At 39.8% G+C, this 22362-nt stretch overlaps 1 protein-coding gene across 5 annotated transcripts in view; it reads right to left on the reverse strand.

Moving 5' to 3' along the window:
* SGK3 (serum/glucocorticoid regulated kinase family member 3) overlaps window positions 1-22362 on the reverse strand; it is a 154229-nt gene that overhangs the window by 73903 nt on the left and 57964 nt on the right. For all 5 annotated transcript variants that reach the window (XM_049633666.1, XM_049633661.1, XM_049633664.1 and 2 more), the window contains exons 2-3: window positions 4527-4743; window positions 627-710 (exon numbers count right to left, since the gene is read on the reverse strand). In XM_049633666.1, coding sequence (XP_049489623.1) covers window positions 627-710; window positions 4527-4604 — 162 coding nt within the window. In that variant the 5' untranslated portion in view covers window positions 4605-4743. The remainder of the gene's footprint in view (window positions 1-626; window positions 711-4526; window positions 4744-22362) is intronic.

The raw sequence follows: 22362 nt of genomic DNA on the forward strand, positions 1-22362 counted from the left end.
TTAACAGTTATTAGAGAGGTAGTAAAAGAAATTCTTTTTTTTTTTTTTTTTTTAAGTTTATGTATTTTGAGAGAGCAAGAGAACAAGGGAGAGACAGAATCCCAAGCAGGTTCCTCATTGTCAGCACAGAGCCTAACGTAGGGGTCGATCTCACGAACCATGAGATCATGACCCGAGCCAATCAAGAGTCAGACACTTAACCAACTAAGCTACCCACATGTCCAGAATTTATTTCTAATATTCTGACATTAAGATGTATTTTAAGCTGGATCTAGTTTCCCTATCTTCAACAGTTTATTTGGAATTTCTCAACAATCCTCTCTCCACCCTTCTTCGTAGGAATTCCAAGGTTTGGATGCTTTTGAAGAATCTCATACCCTTTTCTGCTTCTCTATATGAATATTATTTAATCACTCAAATAAATCTCTCTTATTTGCAAGTTTTCTCAGACGTTCTATTTTTTATTTTAATTTTTTTAAGCTTTGTTTAAGTAATTTACACCCAAGGCGGGGCTCAAACTCACGACCCTGAGATCAAGAGTCACATGTTCTTCTGACTGAGCCAGTCAAGATGCCCCTCAGATGTCTTGTTTTAAATAAAAATCATTAAGACTGACATTTACTTACAGTATTGTAAAGTTTATCAAACTCTGCATATCTCCTGAAGACAAACCACTCACTCCTGCCCACTGAGACCAAAACTTTATAAACCTGTGGAAATAAAAAATAGCATAACAAAACTTGACTGCAAAAAAAACCCATTAGCTATTTAACAGGCAAATAACTTGTTTTCATACTCATGGAACTGATATTAGACATTCATGTTTATACACAATTCTCCAAAATACACAAGTATACCAGCTGAAACTCTTACTTCATCTTCTTGATATTTTATTTTTTAAATGTTATGAAATATTTCCATAGTTTCAGACAATAACACAGTGAACACCTGTGAACTCATTTAGAACTTCTGAATTCTAACATTTTGCCATTCTTGTTTCAGATTTTCCCCCCAATTTTTCTAATATTATAGATTCAATTGATGCCACTTTCCTCTCTTCTTCCCTAGCAGTAACCATTATCCTGAAATTATAAAGTATTTTCAAAAGTGACGCCTGGCACATAGTAAAGACTCAATGATTAGTTCTGCTCCTTCCAGATCATCTTGTACACAGTATTTTTCAAACTAGAAATTTACCTTCGTATTTACTATCGTCTTACATATGTTTAATAATTTCACATACACATAATTTCATAGAACCATAGTCAACAATGCTATGAAGTAAGCAGAACTAATATTATAACCCCTAGCATATACGTAAGGAAATGATGTCCCAAAAAAGTCAAATAACTTGCCCAAATTCATAGACTTACGGGACTAAAATTTAAATCTTCTAACCCTTCATGTACCAGAACCAGTATCAAATCATCAACAATTATAACACAGAATTGATTCTTATAATGCATCCCACAGATACTCTCAGAGTACCATAGTAACATAGAGACAATGGTTTGGGACCCCAGAGATCTTGTGTCATTCAAAGGAGAAAAATAACAAGAATCCAGGCATTTGAGGAAAGGCTCACTAATGTATGACTTGGGGTATGAATTACAGAGATAGGAGTTGCTTTTGGGTTTACAATAGTTGTCCACAGTCTATTAGACAACTTAGAGTAAACCAGGTTTATTTTAGAAGATAGGCATACAAATATGTATAAACTATCCTTTCCCATAAAAGATTGGAAGCTACATTCACAAGTTCATAGTTAGAGAAAATACTGTGAGAAAAGCACTTCTCTGATACTGCATGTGATTACAACATATGAACTCTGTAGCACTGTGTGAGATACAGTCACCTTAACAAGCCACAGTGAGAGGCGTCCCAGAATGTAAAGCCACATTCCTCCATAGGAGAGGATAAGGCCTCACCTGAAAGGTGAAACAAAGTCACTGGTTATCAGTCACCTGAGTAAGTGATGTTATTACGTATAGGCTAAGAGAAAAAGAGGATCCAGGCCCCTACATGAGCCACATGTGATGATGGGTGGTAACATGGCTCTTCTGGTCTTAACCAAAAGGCATCAAGTTCTCTTAGAGGAAGCTGCTGGATGTAAGATTTGTTTGTTTGTGAAATGGTAACTGTTCATAAGGAGAGAATGCGGAAGTAGAGAATAAAGAACCTGGTCAAGGTGCCAGTGAAACTGCACCATGTTTCTAAGACTTAACTACAGATTCATCTCATAGAGGATTTAGGATCAGATTGGACTGGAAGTAGGACTGCTACCAAAGGATCAGAAATTTAGGTTTAGATGATTGCAAGCTTCTTGAATTACTTATGCTGGCTTCCTAGTGTGGTAAGGTGGCTTCCCATGGTTACCCAAGTATAACCAAGACTAGAACCCACACATAGCTTCTAGGCTGAAGTAGCTGTACAGCATATAATTTTTTAAATTTTATTTTAGAAAAGGGTGAGTGAGTGCCTACACAAGGGAGTGATGTTACGGCGGGGGGGGGGGGGGGAGGTGGAGAACCTCAAGCAAAGTTCCACAGTCAGCATGAAGACCAACATGGGGCTCGACTCCAAGCCCCTGATCATGACCTGAGCCGAAATCAAGAGTCAGATCCTCAACTGGCTGAGTCACACAGGTGCTCTGGAAATACCTCTACCATGAAAAAGTAAATGGACCTGAGATAACTCACTGCCTATATTTGATATATATGAACTTCCATCAAACTTGACAGGAGGTTATGCCCTTGAAGGAGAGAATGCTCAAAAGTAAAAATAAGGAGAAGAAAAAACAAACTTTCACACATTCCACTATTTTACCAAAGGTATACTGACTTCTTGTTTACCATCAGCAAGATACTTATAAAACTTGCTTATAAGACTGTGGAATGCACAATGCTTAAGATATTGCTGCAACAGAGACTGAGCAGAGGCAAATGGCCAGACACACACTGCAATCTCTACTCTGGGCTTTGGTGCAGGGTGTGGAGGTATGTTTATTAAAAAAGGAGAAGAGAGGACAGAAGCTATTTCCAGCTCCTCGTCTGGGACTTTGGAAGAGAAGTATCATTTGGGGGCCCCAGCCCCACCTAGTTAAGAAGGGAGACTGGATTGGTCAGACCAAAGGGTTTAGTTCAACTCCTCAGTGACAGGAATGTGACAGGTATTCTGAGTTGCAAGTCATTTGTCATAGGATGCACCTGGCAGGAGCCAGGTGACTGACCCCCGAGTCAGAGGCCAAGGTAGATCACTTGAATCAAAAGAGCAGTGAAAGGCATAGCAGAGCCTCAGTGGGCTCTACAGCCATCAAGAGACAAGGATAAGGTGAATTGGCAGTAAATCTCCACCACTCTGGCCAAGCCAACAAAGAATAGATCACAAATAAGTTGGCTGACTGCAGATGACAGCAATGGATGCCAAGAAAATGCCCAGACCTGGATCAGGTCAACCACAGCTGGCTGCTTGCCAGACCGGTCACTGTACATTTGGAACAGCAAAGATCTAGAGGGATGACAAGAATATAAGAGCCTTCAGCAGGCTACCATGAGATCAGTCACTGACTTAAATACTGTGAAAGGGGACACCTCTCCACTCATAAACCATGACGTCAAGTTGGAGAAGTGTGTGTTCATATGGGAGAGAGAGAGCAGAATGAAGACAGCCTGAGCATTTTAACTTAAAAGAACTGCTTAAATTTTAGCTCAAACTAAGTGTTAAACAGAACTGGGTTAAATGAATTTTTTCATACTACTCAGTGGGTGGGGCTTACAAGGAATCAGTTATAAGGATCAGTTATAAACAAGATAAATGGTATTATTTCAGGGGGAGGCGGGCAGAGATCTCTGGACATACACACTAACAGGGCTACTGGAACTAAATACTGTATGTGTCATTACACTAATTAGAAAAATGGCTATTCTCCAATAATAGTCACTGATACAATGATTCAGCAAACACTCACTGTTCTTATTCTTTATAGTTCCATAGTATGTATTACAGTGGTCAAAAGTAAAATTAGAAATGGACTTTGCTTTTAAAGTAAACAAAAGATAAAATACTGGATTAAAAATTTTAAAAATTGAGGTAGGAAATATAAATGTCAAGAAAGACACTATGGAAATTTCAAAACCATGTTTGTTTTGTTTTGTTTTGTTTTGTGGAGACAGTAGTTCTTAACATAAGACTAGTGACTTCTGGAGTCCATTAACCTCCTGACTGCATGCAAAATTACGTGCATGTTTGTAGATCCTTGTGTCTGCACATTTTCTGGTGAGAGGATCTATCAGAGTTTCATAAGCTTTTTCAAGGGGATAGGTAAACAGGCAAAAATCTGAAAAGGTAACTGTATTCCCTTACAGTACACAGGGAAGACTGGGGAGGATACATCATTTGAAAGATAAGTAAAATCTGGATATGTGGAAACATGGGGAGGACATTCCAGGTTAAGGAAGAACAAAAGCAGAAATGGAAATACTCTCTATGTTCAATTTTCTCCCATATGCTTTATATTATATACTTACAGTAAACCTCTTCTTTTTCTCTCTGTGTTCATCTGAGCTGGGAATGCTTACACTGGGGCAGCTTTCCTTGTAGTCCATGGTATAATCCCTTTTGGGTTTATTGCCTCAAACGGACACCAAAAAATGAGTCCGAGAAATAGTCAGCAGAGGACAAACACTGTTAGCTAATCCAAAACATAAAACCTCTTGAGGTAATATTCAAATTCCATCATGCAACCTTAGCCAGCAGAAAAAAACAAAGAAAAAAGAAACAGATTAGCAAAATAATTTTAAAATACCATCATTCCTTATTCATAGCACCCATTTTATGCTTATTCTGACAAGAATTTATATTTGATTGTAAGTTTCAGTCCAGGTTAGATTTTGGATCTCAGGCCTATGAATAGCTAAACCAAAATCAAACATGTGCATCCCATCTACCTTCCTTACTGCTAAATTCTAAAAGCTTATACACCACAGTTCATGGGACTGAGAGCAACTTTCACCTAAAAGGTCTCTACTTTGATAGATTTAGAGCAGGGTTTTTAATTTTTTGTTTAATGTTTATTTATTTTTGAGAGAGAGCACGTGCGTGTGCAAGCAGGGGAGGGGCAGACAGGGAGACAAAGAATCCAAAGCAGGTTCAGGCTCATGACCTTAGCTGAAGTCAGACACTTAACCGACTGAGCCACCCAGGCAGACCTAGAGCAGTGTTTTTTGTTTTTTTTTTTTTTATTTTTTTTTTTTTCTACATTTATTTATTTTTGGGACAGAGAGAGACAGAGCATGAACGGGGGAGGGGCAGAGAGAGAGGGAGACACAGAATCGGAAACAGGCTCCAGGCTCTGAGCCATCAGCCCAGAGCCTGACGCGGGGCTCGAACTCACGGAGTGCGAGATCGTGACCTGGCTGAAGTCGGACGCCCAACCGACTGCGCCACCCAGGCGCCCCTAGAGCAGTGTTTTTAAAAAGTGTGTTTTTATTTTAAGTTTAAGTAATCGCTACGTGCAATGTGGGGCTCAAACCCAAGACCCCAAGATCAAGAGGCACATGCTTTTCCAACTGAGCCAACCTATATACCTATAGTATATACCTATAGTATACATACATATATATACCTATTATAGGTATACCCAAATACCTATTGCATACCTATATAGGTATGTATATGGATATATATATACCTATAATAGGTATATATATATATACACCTATATGTGGTAGGTATACAGTAGGTATATATAGTACCTATAGTAGGTAGGTAAATAAATAAATATATATATATATATATATAAATATAAATCTATATATATATACACACACACACACATATATAGTAGATATATAGTTAGTATGCAACTATTTATTATATATAGTATATTTATACAGTATAGATAACTATTTACTCCTGTTTTACAAGTGAGAGACAATTTAGACATGAAGGCGTTATATAAATCACCCATCCAGGATTTGAACCCAGGCTACGTGGCTCCAGAGTCTTGACTCTTAACCACTGTGTTGTGCTGCATCATAATAACTGGATAATTCTTACGCACTGGACCTCTGGTCAGAGACATCACAGATCTTCATGCAGAATAAATACAATTATGTTAGTATCATTCCACCCAAGGACAAAGGGCTCGAGATGTTAAACTGATGTAACTTTTGCTAAACGCAGCAGCCCATACTCTCCACCGACACCAAATAATTCTCTTTAAAGAGTTAGTTTGGCAGTTTCCCTGGTGATTAATTTTAGGAAGTCACTCTGACAGATCTAATAATTGTAAGTAAATTATATTCAACTAATGATTTCAAATATCTATCAATACGCATTGAATATTCAGGTAGGGTGAATTTTAACTGATTATAAGGGTATTCCTTTGAGGTGACTAAAAACCTGCTTGGCTAGATTTGATGCTGGAAATGCAGTCAACAAGGATTTATATGTAGTTGAATTAGTAGTCGGAAAACAGAAATGTAACTGCCACCTCCTAAGCTCAGAGTGCCCCATAAAAGCAGCCAGCTTCTTCAGCCCCCCCATTAGACCAGGGCAGCCACCTGAGCAGTCTTGCCCTGTAGGCCCAGCACTCTACTGCTAAAGAATCAGAGCAGGTGGAACCTCAGCTCTTCTAAGGCAGATTAACCTGACCAGACCCACATCAGCCCATTCTCCAGCTGCAGGAGAAGTGACAAGAAGGTGAAAATTACAGTGCTATGCTTTCCACACCTGTCCCTTGAGAATGTGGGACACAGGGAGTGTGGGTCCTCCTGGTATTGTATTATGTACGAGTTTGAATGTCTGTTTGTGCCTTACTGTCCATGGTCTACAGGAGAACTACAGGAGAACATCATGCCTCTGGTCTTCCCTTTGGAAGGGACTGTTAAGATATGACATTAAGTTGGGGCACCTGGGTGACTCAGTCAGTTGAGTGTCCGACTTCAGCTCAGGTCATGATCTCATAGTCTGTGAGTTTGAGCCCAGCATCAGGCTCTGTGCTGACAGCTCAGAGCCTGGAGCTTGCTTCGGATTCTGTGTCTCCCTCCCTCTCTGCCCCTGCCCCACTCACACTTGGTCTCTCTCTCTCAAAAATGAATAAATGTTTAAAAAAATATATAAGACATTAAGTGGCATCAGGAATAGATAAGGGGGAAAGAGCTGGGAAGCAGGATAAGTTGTTTCATATGAGGTACAGGGGACATATAAATGTGCATGCATAGTGGACAATTAAGTAGGATGCCAATTCTCACTACCTATTCCTATCACCTCTTGTTGCATGCTAACAGGAGTTAGATCCCAAAAGAGTACAGAAAGAAGTTCAAAGCCTACTCTGGGAATAGACTGCCTTTGTACTGAAAAATTTGCAGATCTCAAAAATTTTTATTAGCAAGCGTCTGAGGAGCACATAATGGGAGTACATTCGAAGCATACCAGACCAAGGAGAACTAAATATATAAGATTACTGTGAACCTATACATGGCCATAACTGTATCCCATCAATCTTTCTCCAGACATTCCTTAAGAGGGACCTTCAGCCATTCACAAGGGTGACTGCCCACTGGGGAAGGAGAAACGTGTAGTTCTTCCAAAGGTTACTAGACACTAGCTCTAAACTGACACTAAACCTTAAACACCCAAAACATGGCCCACCAGTCAGAGCACCTACCTCATTCCAGAAAAGAAATGTGTGATGAAGTCAACCCTTGTATCTCATGGTGGGTACAATGGGACCACAGGCCCATTTTGTGGTTATTTCCCTAGTCCTATAATTTTTCTACAAACGGATATACTTACTAACTGGCCAAGTTCCCATACTGGTTCCCATCCCATGTCATAAAAGATATTACGAAGAAAGGGCCATGAAGAAGCCCTTGGAACTCTTCCCTCTGTCCCCACTATGAAAGTAAACCCAAAGCTCTACCACATCCATGGGAGAAGTTCAGGAATCAGTACTACTTATCAAAAAACTTGAAGGATACAGAGGCGTTGATTCCTATCATATCTCCATTTAACTTGCCTGTTTACCTGGACCAAAGCCAGAAAGATCTTGGAACATGACAACAGATTAGTATAAATTTAATCAGATGGTGAGGCCAATCATGACTGCACTTCTAAATGTAATACTTGTTGCTGGAGAAAATGAGAATAACCCCTGATATCCGGCAGATAAATATGGACTTGGCAAATGTTTTCTTTTCTATCATCATCAGTAAGGACAATATGATGCAATTTGCTATCAAGTGCCAGAAACAACAGTACACTTTCAACGTTTTAACTGAGGGCTATTTCTGCACTGTCATAATATAGTCTGGAAGGACCCTGATCATCTCAATATCCCACAGATCACCACACTAGTCTATCACATTGATGGCACTGTTAACTGGATCTGGTGAACAACAAGCAGCAAACACTCAGGATGCCTTTGTAAGACACATGTAAAAGCCAGAGGATGAAGTTATAAACCCCACGAAAGTTCAAAGACCACACTGACGGTTTCTATGGTTCCAGAGGTCTAAGGCAGGATATCCCATGTAAAGTGAGACATTGCTACACTTGGCACTATATCCACTAAGAAACAGATAAAATGACTGGTGAGTTTCCTATTTGGAAATGCTGCTCTGACCTTTATACTGGGTAACCCATGAGACTGCCAGTTTTTACTGGGGCTTGATCCCAAAGAAGGCTCTTCAGCAAGAAAAGCTGCCCTAACTCTTGGGGCTATGCCTTAGCACACCCACTAGTACTACAAAATGACACGGCAGACAGGGATGGGGTAAGTAGCCTCTAACAAGAATCCAGAGAAGTGTAAGAGCTATAAACTCTTTAAGGTACTGTCAGTAACTTTTGTCCATTTGGTTCCTGGCTTGCTACTAGGCTCAGGTAAAGACTGTATACCTGCCCATGGGAAACCAAGAGACTATATAACAAGAACAGCCCATCATGAACAGTATTCTCCAACCCTTGTTGGCTCTCTCAACACATGCTCATGGGGTTCATCCTACAACCAGTTAGCAGAGGAGGGAAAAGACATACCCACTTATGAATGGATATGCATGGTGTGCTAGCCCTGACCAGAAATGAGATAATGTAGCCCATGGCCCAAAAAGACCATATGGTCTTTTATGGTCCCCAAAAGGGAAATATTCCCATTGGGCAGAATTCTCAGCAGTATACGTGATGTCAGGAGAAATGTATGCCAAAGGTACACATTAATGCTGACTTGTGGCCAGTAGCTAATGGATGGCTTGCTGGTTAAAGAGTTGGAAAGAGTAAGATTCAAATTTTTTTTAAAGGGGAGAGTATAGGGGTGCCTGGGTGGCTCAGTCGGTTAGGCGTCTGACTTCGGCTCAGGTCATGATATTGCAGTCTGTGGTTTGAGCCCCTCATCACGCTCTGTGCTGACAGTTCGGAGCCTGGAGCCTGCTTCAGATTCTGTGTCTCCCTCTCTCTCTGCCCCACTGCTGCTCCTGTTCTGTCTCTATCTCTCAAAAATAAATAAACATTTAAAAAAAATTTTTAAAGGGGAGAGTATATTCCCAAATGTTGTTCATTTCATCTTTTTTTAAATAAAATTTTTCAAAATATTTATTTTGAGAGAGAGAAAGAGAGGCAGAGAAAAAAGGAGAGAGAGAATCCCAAGCAGGCTCCATGCTGAAGCACAGAACCTGATATGGGGCTCAATCTCATGAACCATGAGATCATGATCTGAGCCGAAACCAAGAGCTGGAAGCTTAACTGACTAAACCACCCAGGTGTCCCTTTAATAAAAATTTTTAAAGTTTAAAAAGGGGGAGAGGTTTGTGGATGTCTGAATGAACCTTTCAATATAGCACAGGATATGAAAATATTTGTGTCCTACATAAAAGCCCACTATAGACTCTCGATAATCAGATGGTAATATGACAAGTCCTATGGATATCAATCAGCCTCTTTCTCAATCACCCATTGCTTGCTCAATGGACCCATGACAAAGTAGACAAGGTAGGATTTCTTTATTCTAATACCTTTGACCTTTGACAATTTATGGGTTACTTGGAAGGAGTGGAAGTTGACTGTGAAAGTTAGACTTTAACCAGCTAAGACAACTGAGTACCAGAAAGTTGTTAAAGGTATTTACCCAACTCAGATCTAAGACTTCTAGGAATTCACGAGCATCCTAAGACAATCAATCTATTAGACCTCAAAGAAAAGTTGGACTTCTTTTCCACTGTGACCTGACCTGAACTCCATGGGATCAGAAATTCTGAAGAAGTGCAGATATCTGAGAAAATGAAATCACTCTTTCGGAAGCAATTCACACATTTTGGTGCTGTGAATCATGGCTTAAGCTTCTTTGCTTGCTTTTGATGCTTAAATACAGAAGGTTCCTGAATGATGTCCTATCAGTGTCACTCAGTTTCTGGAGTACTCAGGTTCAGTCTTTGGGCACTGTCTTTGCATGGCTCCATGACAATATACTTCATTTTGTTGACCTTGATATCCACCATCATCAATATAAACCTAGTATCAGAACTGCAATGGTACCTGACTGAATGCACCCTCAGTTCCCAAAAATACTATACAGGCTGATAGTGGTATACTCCCTGATTTCATCAACAAGGATTGACTAACCCTAGACTAAAAACTATGTTTTTATGTGATGAAATTTGGCCAAATTACCTTCTTGGGTCACTTTATAATTCGTAACAAGTAACTTGCCATTTGAATACAAAAATAATCATAAAAATAGAAATGTATAGAAAAGCACAAAGAAAAATACACATCATCTTAGTACACAACAGACATGTACAACCAATTATTATTTTGCATATATTCCTTTTTTTTTCTATGTGCCTATAAACATACATGGGTGTGAGAAGTCTTTACATATCTGTATTACTGTGTACATGTGTGCCTGTGTGTGTTAAAATGATGGAACATACTGCTCTATAAACTTTTTAAACTTTATATTTAAGATTTTTTCTTAATTTTTATTTATTTTTAATAGAGAGAACACAATGGGTGGAGGAGAAGAGACAGAGGGAGACACAAAATCTGAAGCAGGCTCCAGGGTCTGAGCTGTCAGCACAGAGCCTGATGTGGGGCTCAAACCCACAGACCATGAGATCATGACCTAAACTGAAGTCGTTCGCCCAACCAACTGAACCACCCAGGTGCCCCTAAACTTTATATTTTAATAGCAATAATAATAGTGATGATTATTACTATATGCCAAGGACTGGGCTAACATATAATCTTCACAGTAACTGTGGAAGATACTATGGTCACTCTCATTTCATAAGTGAACAAACAGACATTTAATGAGGCTAAGTAATTGCTTGAAGTCATGAAGCAGGAAGTTGGTGGAATCAGAATTTGAAGTAATGCCTCACTCCAGAATCTGTGATTTAACACGACACTATACCACATTCCCTCTCAAGACATTAAATTTTCTTCTATTATATATTTTATTAACACTATTTTTCAGACCAGCTTAAGGCTCATGGCAAAATTGAGGGGAAGTTACAGACATCTCCCATGTACCTCCTGCCCCCATACAGATAAAAGGGCATAAAGGGGCTCAATAATATGGCCTTCCTTGCACTGATAATGATCTAGCTTCTGTCAGTGCTGAGTGCCCAACCTCAACAGCAAAAACCAACACTGATCCCCACTATGGCACAATCCCACAAGGGGAACAGACGGCCACATGGGACAACATCTGTCCTCACAGAAGCCAGAGTTGCCTTCCTGGCCTGAAATGCTTCTGACCAGATGCACCATCCTTGGTTACAGCAGGCCTTATTCATTGTCATAAAATCCTATACAACATCACGTCAGACCAAGGCACACATTTAGAGCCACGAAGTATAACAATAGGCTCAGAGCCACAGAATGTGCTCTTTTTACCATGTATCTCTTCACTTAGAAGCAGCTGCTTGAAAGGGCAGTGGAATGGCTACAGAAGGCTCAGCTCTAGCACCTGCGAGCAAATACCCTGTGACACTGGGGCTGGATATAGTATATGTGCTATACCCAGAACCAACATATGGTTCTATCTCTCACACAGCCAAAATATGTGGGTCAGGAACTAAGAATGGCTCCACTCAGCGTTATCTCTAAGGAATTTTTGCCTTCCATTGCAACCTTGGGTTTGGTGGAAGAACGCTTTCACCAAGGAATAGTCTAGCCCTATTAAATTGAAAGCTAAGCCTACCCACTAGCCATTTGTGGCTCATTAAGCCACCCAACCTAATAAGAGAGTGGTTACTCTCCAAGTAAAGTGACTGATCTGAATTTCCAGGAGGAAACTTGGATGCCATTATAGTGTGGGGAGGAGAATGACATCTGAATTGAGGAGATTCAGTGGGCCATGTCCAACAGTACTAGTCAATGGGAAACTGCTGCCAACTCAATAAAGATGACACTACTACAGGGGCACCTGGGTGGCTCACTCAGTTGAGCATCCGACTTCGGCTCAGGTTATGATCTCATGGTTCGTGTGTTCGAGCCCCACACTGGGCTCTGTGACTGAGAGCTCAGAGCCTGGAGCCTGCTTCAAGTTCTGTGTCTCCCTCTCTCTGCCCCTCACCCACTCATGCTCTCTATCACTCTCTCAAAAGTGAATAAACATTAAAAAAATTTTTTTTAAAAATGCCACTACTACAGGGGCGCCTGGGTGGCGCAGTCGGTTAAGCGTCCGACTTCAGCCAGGTCACGATCTCGCGGTCCGTGAGTTCGAGCCCCGCGTCAGGCTCTGGGCTGATGGCTCGGAGCCTGGAGCCTGTTTCCGATTCTGTGTCTCCCTCTCTCTCTGCCCCTCCCCCGTTCATGCTCTGTCTCTCTCTGTCCCAAAAATAAATAAAAAATGTTGAAAAAAAATTAAAAAAAAAAAAATGCCACTACTACAGACTTGGATCCTGTGGGAATGAAGGTTTGGGGTACCCTACCAGTAAACAACTATGACCAGCTAAGATGTTGCAAGAGGGTAGGGGAACATATACTAGCTACCAACTTGAGCCAAAAAACTAGCTACAGATGCAGAGACTATAGTACTTTTGTTTTATTTTAGTTTTCTTCTCTGCTCCCTTCTATGAACACTAGCAGTGGTTTAGGTGGGAGTATGAATGAACTGGATGCAGTGAGTGACAGAACTTTGTGTTTCCCCTGAGTCAGGAACAAGAGTTTTATGCCCAAAGTATAAGAGGGACTACTAAGGGACAGAAAGGGAGGACTCTGCTGGTTATTCTTGATTTGTCTTTCCAGACTCATCTCCACCGTGCTCCATGCTCCAGGACAAAGACCTCTATAGCCTGCACCTTATAGGCTCCCTTTGCCTCTAGCAGTGGTTGACTTCATCCAGAGAGGCACTGGCATGGTATGGAGTAGGCAAAGGGGGATAATGACATGTATTTGCTCATCTTGCTCCCTCCTGAGCAGACTGCAGTTTGATAGCTACTGTGTTCCTCTCTCTAAGGCCAAAAACTCCTGAGAGATGATCTTCTCTCCTGTGACTACAACTCTTATGTGGATGAAATGCTGTAATTCTCTCTCAAGTCCTTGGACAAGATTAAATTATCTGAGCCCTAGTTTCCCAATCTAGAAAATGAGGCTAGCAACAGCTACTTCATACGGTTGTTTTAAGAATTTGAGATAAGTGTAAAAGACCTAGCTCTGTGTAGTAGTCAATAAATTGGATCTAATACACAGCAATTTGTTTAAAATAAGTTTTTATTCCTTTGTTCAACAGACACTTATTAAGCACTCATTATGCATTAAGTAATAGAAAGACAGAGAGAAAATCCTACCTGCAAAGAACTTACCTCATGGGAAAGAATGATAAGCAATATAAAAATTTCAATAGTTGGCTAAGGGTGATAGGGTGATGTTACATGTATGCCTGGTACACCATGCAAGCACAGACAAGGGACACAGATGCAGACTGCCATATATTCTCAGCCTAACTAAAAATAAAGCCAGGCAGGTATGGGAGTAGAAGTTTGAAAGAAATCACCCTTGTCTGCCTCAATTTTCTCTGGAAAAAGGGAGCTAAAATCATACACTGGGAAATGAAAATGCTGCTGTGAAGAAAAAAATGAGATTAAATCACTTCCCTGCCCCTCCCTCTGCAAATAACAACAAGAAGAAAGAAATCACTTGCCCAAGCTACTATCGAGTTAATGGGCTAGGATTCAAGTCCAAATTTGACTACCTCCAAAACCTGTATATACTTGTTTGCTATACCACACTGCCTCACCTTAAGTAAGGTGTTCCTTCCCTTCAAGCTAAATCAATCTAGTAACCTCACAATATTTAATATTCAGTGGCTAAGCTTATTACAAGTCAGCTCACAAAAGCTTTACTGACAGGAAAATCAAGGAAAAACCAAAGCATAAAGGGAGGAGGTAACCTGCCCCAGGTGGTGGAGCCAGGATTTGAACTTCAGGACTTTTACCCATTATACCACACTACCTCTATCTAACACATATATGCTCTAAAGAGTCCTCTGGAGATCAATGAAGAAGGCTCATAAACTTATTCTTAAGAGGTCAGGAATGAAACTATGAAAAAGCAACCCTGCTATTACTTTACATTAAATCTATGTCTATTCTGTGAAACTGAAGCAATTAAAATTCTGCAAAATCATCTTATGGCCAGGCAGGCAAATAAAACAAAATGAGAAGATGACTGATACAAGAACCCCCACAACTAAAAAGAATAGAACAAAAAGCTATGTTGTTCATGTGGGAATAAAACTTGGAATTTGGGGGGAGGTTCATAGATATGTATGTTAAGCTTTTCAAAAGAAGAATAGGAAAAGAATCTGCCTTCACTCTGCTGCAGAGTCACAATAAAGTCTTGTAGATTGGTTCCCAAGGGCAGCTGGCTGGCCTAAGGCTAGATCATGCGGTTCTAATGAGCCTAAGTTCAGATACTAACCCAGAATGGAAGAACTAACCTTAATCTTCATCCAGTGATGACAAGCCCAACATGACAAACTCAGACAAGTCCAACATGACAAAAAGAAGTGGTCAGATGAGAAAAGAACTTTTGGGGACCAGCCAGACTTTAAGAGGGACAGTGTTTGGCAAAAGTAATCTAACAGCTAGTAAATTATTATACTTATATAGTGGTTCTCCTCAGGGGGAGACCGGGCAATGTCTGGGGATATCCTCGGTTGTCACAACTTGGGGGGTTGCTAGTGGCTACATGTCAAGGATGATGCTAAACATCCTACAATGCACAGGACAAAAGTTATCTAGCCCAAGATATCAATAATGTGGAGGTGAAGACACTAGTATATACTGAGTACTAATGCCAGGCACTATTTTAAGTGCTCACATCTAACCCATCACGTTGTCCTCAAAGAAGCCCATGAGGCAAGTATCTTCATCTCCATTTTACAGATGAAGGAACCTAGGCTCTGAGGTCCACATCCTCACACAACTCTGGATGGCAGCACTGTAATGTGAACATAGCTCTGACCTCAGAGCCTGGTGTGCACACACTCTCAATTTCTTATAACACTACTGCAGGCATTCCCTTCTTCTAAATTACCTTTGGAGATACGGGTTGAAGAGAGGAAAATACCAAGTGTCCGTCAGCTCTCAGGTTACAGAAAGAAAGCCTTGGCATAGGAAAAGCAGTTTTCTGATTCTGCCACCAGGAGGGGTCAGGTTTGTGGAGCACTGTGTCAGGAGTGGCCCATCTTCTTAAAACATCAGAACGTCAATAACTACCAGTGTGGTACGGAGCAGGTTCTGAGCACTGGCCCCATCACAAGGACCATCGTGGGCTAAATTATGAAATAAGGATGACACAAGAAAGGATGCTATCACAAGATATGGTTTTTTGAAGAGAAAGGGAAGGTTGTTTCTTTTTTTAAGCATGAATAGATTTCATTTTTGGGGGGGGGCTGTAAAAAGTAGAAATATGGATGAAACACCATGATAGAAAACTGTCCAAATTCATTGAACATCATAAAACTTTGTTGAAAAATACTACTTAAAATAGACAGGCTTTTTTTTAAAAAAATAAGCCTTTTACTTCAATTCCAGTATAGTTAACATTAGTTAAGCTTTTTTTAAAGCATTTTTTCCTTCATCATCATGCCCATCTTTTTGTCCATTTTATGCAATTACTGTCCTGGATCTTGTCCAACTTTGTTTCAGACAGCCAAAAATATGTTTTAGAGAAAATTCAAAGATTCTTCTGCTTTCACCTCTAAATTTAAGCAGAGAAGTTCTGTTTTTTAAGTGTTTATTCTTGAGAGCAAGTGCGTGCACAAGTGTGCACATGTGTGCAAGCAGGGGAGAGACAGAGGATCCAAAGCAGGCTCTGTGCTGACAGCAGAAAGTCAGATGTGGGGCTCAAACTCACCAACCACGAGATCATGACATAAGCCAAGGTCGGATGCTTAACTTCCTACCCAGGTACCCCTAAGCAGAAAAGTTCTTAACCCTGTTTCTTTCACACATCACGGGTACTGTTTGGTACTGACTAGTAGACCCTACCCAAGTTATGAGATAGATACATTTATAAGTATCAGAAACCACTCTTAACTAACACGGTAGAGAGGAGTTCAGTGATTCACACCAAGTCATAAAGGGAAATTAAGAACAATCCTGTTTCAAATGGCAGGAATCAGACCTGGAAGAGCTACAAATTTCCTCCAGCAGAGAGACAAGGACTGGGTGGTGGGTGTTTGGAAACCTTGTTAGGAGGGAACTGACAAAGGAAGAGACAAAACAAAATCCATATACACAGGGATTGGTTTGGAAAATGGGGACTGACCCAGAGAATACGAAAAGGAATCACATGGGGGTGGGGGCAAGAATTATTCCTGAGAAGACAGGCCAAGAAAGTTGGGTTTCATTTTAAACCACATTAAAAAGACCTTAGGAAATTCTTACTCCTAATTAGTTACTTTACTGAAAGCCTACTGTAATAGTACATAATCTGTATCTGTTTATTTCTGCCTCTCAGAATACTAGCTCCAAACACATCCAAAAGAAACAAAGCACATCTTTGTCACATCTATAAATTAAATTCACTGCAGAACAGATTAAAAATCTAATAGGATGTGCCAATGGCAGATGCATAGTAACATTCTCCCTACACATATCAACATGATGAATCAGTTACAACTTTTCCTGTTTTCCTTCCTAATATATCCTTCCTCTAATTCCCACTCCACCCCCATTTGATTTTTCCCTCACTCTATAATCACAAAGCAGTCCTAGTTTTTCCAAAGTTTATCACATTTCTTATTTGAGGTACCTTCTATTTATTGTTTCTTGATAGATAAAAGTGATTTTAAAAAGTGATAAAAGAATTAGAAATAAAATATGTGTAGAGTATTCAATGTTGGGACACAACACAGAAAAATAATCTGTGACCAACACCTTGACAGGAGTATCCAAAAACCTTGACAAAAGTTACAGGAGTCTGTTGGTTCTCTGAAACTAGCTCACTTAATACAGATAGTTTAAAAAAGGACTGAACGAGGTAAAAGTAACAGCTGACAGTCCTGTTCTCCAGTACTAGACTCAAAGCTGCCAGGATAAGGAAGAAGGTCCTAAATTTGCTCCAACTGATAACATGTCCCTCCACTGGTTCCAGAACTGACAGGGTAGGGATGTTAAGTGCAACTGCAATGCTCTGCTCTTTCTCAGGCTCCTCAAGTCACTGTCTTGGACTCCCCATTGCCAGAACACCTGCCCTCTTCCTGGAATCCCAAGCTTTTCCATTGGAAGGCACATTCCCAATGTATCTTCCAAAAGGTGGGAATACAGAACACTTCCAAGGATGATTCCTGGACAACTGTGATCACTGGCAGAGTGATGGGTGGATGGATGATTATATGAGGCACAAGAAAACAAACGTGGAATTTTATACAGAACTAGCAGTGGTAAAATACTGCAGGCCCTAGGAAGCCTTGTTCTGGCTGGGGAAATTGGGAGAACTGAGGAGGAACCAAAAACAAAACAACTACCACCCCCTCCCCAAAAAGACAACAATCAATATCGCATTTCATAGTATCTTTAGAGAACCTCCAACCTGACATATCCACTTCTTCTCTAACCCCCTGCAATCCATTATTCATTCCTGCAGTAGGCAGGGTCATTTTCTTAATCCCTATAAACCTGATAATTTCATCCCATTGCTTAAACCCTTTCCATTGCTTCCCTCTGCTCTTAGAATCCAAACTCTGAATTATTGCTATCAGCCTATAAGCACCTGAATGGTCTAACCTTTTCCTACCTCTTCAGTGGCATCCCACCAGTGCCTCCTAACCCACCACTTACTAGGCTCCCGTAGGAACAGCCCACTTCCTAGTTCTCACACACAGAGCACTCTCCCACCTCATCTCTTGTACCTGTGTCCCCTCTTCCCAATGAGGTCTTTGTTCCAATGCCACTTCCTGCAACAAGCCTTCAAGACCACCCTAACTACAGTGCTCCTTTCCCAAAGGAATCTTGTCATCATCCTGGTTCTTTCCATTTTAGCATTTATAATCATCTAAGACTGCAGGTTATTTATTGAGAACCTCCATGACCAGAGTGTAGATATTGTGACTTATGTACTGCTACACACTTATTGATACATATTTAATTTACTCTTTCAACAAACAGGTGGAGGGAGTTTGTAAAAATTCCAATATGCTAAAGTGTGCGAGATCTTCAAAGTAACCAACAGATCATCATTCCTAAATCAGTCTCCTGAATCAACAATTTCTCCCTCTTTACTAGATCAATTCCATTTTTTTTTTTTTAATTTTAGGTGTATTTTGAGAGAGAGCAAGCAGACAGGGAGAGAGAGAGAATCCCAAGCAGGTTCCACACCATCAGCACTGAGCCCAATGCGGGGCCTGAACCCACAAACTGAGATCATGACCTGAGGTGAAATCAAGAACTGGATGCTTAACCAACTGAGCTACCCAGGCATCCTTAGATCAATTCCATTATTAAATACACTAATATGCTACAGTATCTTAACAAAATCCTCCTGAAAAGCATAGATTTATTTATTTAACAGACACAAAGTGTTAACCATGTGCTAGAGATATGTAATTAGGCTCTGCCACAACTTTTACTATTTGTATGAATGGTCCTATCTGATAAGCACCCTTAACCAGGCTTTTTAAAAATAAGGAAAACTCAGGATAAACACAGATGCTTATACAGTGTGATAAAGGAAACCTTACTCCAAAGCAAATATTTGGTTTCAAGATTCTTTTTCTGACAGTAAAGCTTTACTGGTTAGCACATAAGAAATTTCCCAAAGGACAAAACTTACAATCAAAATTAAAAAATATTTAAATCACAGTACCACTTAAACAATAAATTGTCACATATTAACTTTAAATCCTGACCTTATATTAGCTATTTATTAGTAAAAATATAAGCAACATTTTACCTTAAAGTTCTAACATTTAAAAAATTGTGACTTATATATATATTTTCCCTACCAACTCTTTCTACCAACAGAAACCACAGCTTCATCTTAGGAGTGGTAAAATAAATTTAGTCGACACCTAAAAGTACTCAAAATCAACAAAAAAAGTAAGTTAGGGTAATGAATGCCCTACAATGGGTAAACTCCAGTTGAGGTTTGAGAGGCAATAAGAGAAAAAATTAAATTTCAGAAATGTCTGTAGACTTTAGAGAGACAAGTTTTAATTTAGGAGAAAAAGTCACAAGTAAAATAAAAGCATTCACGCAACTGGAGTATGTGCAAGGATATGTCTGTAATGAAATGAAACAAAATATATTAAACCACATGCTGATATCAAATAAAACCAAAAGCTTCTAACAGTAGATAAATTCAAGTTATATATCTATCACCTTTCTCTGAAGAACAAAAAGCTTCTGGCATGTGTCATCTCCATATACCAGGAAAATAAGAAAAAAGTATGAACATTTTATTAGTTTAAACAATGAAAGGAAAGAAGGTAACTACTTTCAGACCAGAAAGAGGAAGAGAAAATGTTCAGTCTTATCCAGCACAGAAAACAAAGCAGGGAGACAGTATTATTTGTGCACAGAGATGCAAAAACAAAATAAAGCTTAGAAGTAATTCCCCACAAGAAAAATCCAAAGCTGATGTTGCTCCATAAACTGTCTTGTCCTAATGGTTTCCTGAGTGAGTTTGTGTATCTTTTTAAACTTCTGCCTGTCCAGCTATGTGGGTGTTGGATATGTTGCTCTCCCTACAGCTCTTCCCTTATGAATCCAGATATTATCTTCATTTGGAACTTTTTATGTAGTACTAAATTTCACCCTGCCTTCTTTCTTAATTACTCATACTGTAGAAGTGACTGAAGCTCAATATTTAATGATTTAAAGACCTATAAAATAGAACTTTAAGTTCATCTTTATTTAAAGAAACAAAGAAGTGAGTGTCTTATTTTTTCTTAAAAAAAGGAACTAGAATTTGTGTGTGTATGATTCTTGTCCTCCAGGAGCTTGTATGTAGCAAAAAAGAAAAAGATAAATGCCCAAAGAATTACAATTCAAAGTAGACTGTGATAAATTCTCTCAAAGTATGGAAAGATTCTAGGGGCACTTGGGTGGCTCAGTCAGTTAAGCATCAATTCTTGATTTCGGCTCAGGTCATTATCTCCTGCTTCATGAGATAGACCAGCATCAGGCTCTGTGCTCACAGCACGGGGCCTGCTAAGGATTCTCTTTCTCTCTCTCTGTTCCCCCCCACTTTCGCGCACGCGCGCGTGCACTCTCTGTAAAATTAAATAAACTTAAAAAAATGTATAAAAGCTTCTAGAAATCAGAGAAAGAATAAAACCACTTCCAACTGAACTTATCTAGGTTTCTGGGGTGGTGGTGAAGGAAGAACCTGAAGGCCGGGCACTCAAAGCAGAAAGGGCAGCCAAAGTCCTCAGAACAAATAGGGAATAGCCATTCGTCCCATTTGTCTGAATTCCTGCCTCCTTGCAGGGAAAGACTCACTCCATAAAAACAGAAAGAGAAACAGTCAAGAAACAACATTCACTTTGTGCTTTTACAGGGCATTATCATTAAAGCCTTATTTTATTTTCATATTTACAAGCATAAATTAGAAATCACTTTTCTTACATACAGGAGACAGAGGCTAGAAAAGTGCATTTGAGATCACAAAGAGAACTCTGAATGCCAGGCTTCTCACTCTGGATTTAATTCTCTAGATGAAGATGTAAAGGCATTTGAAAAGGGAACCTGAAAGGCTATAGGTGTAGAAAATGGAATGAAATAGAGGAGGGCTTGAAGAAAGAGGGGTTTGGCAACAATAAGAATGGCAAGTTTGCAAAAAATTGACAGGACAAATTAGTCAATTGCTATTTGCATGTGGAATGCCAGGTAGAAGGAGGCATTAACACTGCCTCAAGGTTTTATTCCTAGGTAACAAGGTTTTATTCCTAGGTTATTTCCTAGAAATAACTAGAATTGGGTGGAGGGGAGAGCAGGGCAAAATGACAGTGAATTGGCTTAAGTAATTACTAGCCTTAGCTGAAAATGTCTGCATCAGATGCACACATCTAACACCTTCTGGTGCCAGGCACTGTTTCCAGGGACCTAAGACACAGCAGTGAATGCAACTGGCAAGTACCCCAGCCCTCATGGAACTTACCCTCTAATGGCAGACAAGAGATAATGAACAAGTAAATAAAGAGATAAATATATATTACAGGAAGAACGGGGTTGTACGGAATTTTAATTAGGAGGGTTTACTGAGAGTGTGACATCTAAACAAATACCTAGAGGTAAGGGAGTGAACTACGCAAGAAGCCTGAGAGGAGTCAGCAAGTAAACACCAGTATCTTCAAACAGTCACCCTATGATGCTTTTGAAGTCAGCAGCAATTGCAGTATATCTCTTTGGTGACCCAGTCCTATTTTCTTGGGCTAGCATTCAGTGTCCCACTTCCTGACTCTATCCTACCCAATCAAGAAAACTTCACCAGTAACACAGTGATAACAAACTGCCTAGTAGGTCAATTTGTTTATACTGGCTGTTTATGTTCCCTACATGGGAGAAAAAGACTACATTTTAAAACAACAAAACCAAAGCACTGTTAGAACATGTTTATACAAAGCTTAAGAAGACAACCATCTTGTTCTCAAAGCAATCATTGATGTAGCAATTTTGAGACTTGAGATTTAAATCAAAGGTGCTAAAGAATGATTATGAATCATGCAATTAAGCTACCAAGGAGGATGCTACAGAGAGGAAAACCATTCACAGCACCATAAAACTGTCAAAAATAAAAATAGTATAATTATCGAAACCAGAAGTAGTATCATTCTTTGATTTTATAATTTATTGTTCAGAAGAGCTGAATTCTAGTCTAAGCTATGCCTTTTATTGATTCTGGGTCCTGGGG

The sequence above is a fragment of the Panthera uncia genome, chromosome F2, assembly GCF_023721935.1.
Source record: "Panthera uncia isolate 11264 chromosome F2, Puncia_PCG_1.0, whole genome shotgun sequence".
Lineage (NCBI taxonomy): Eukaryota > Metazoa > Chordata > Mammalia > Carnivora > Felidae > Panthera > Panthera uncia.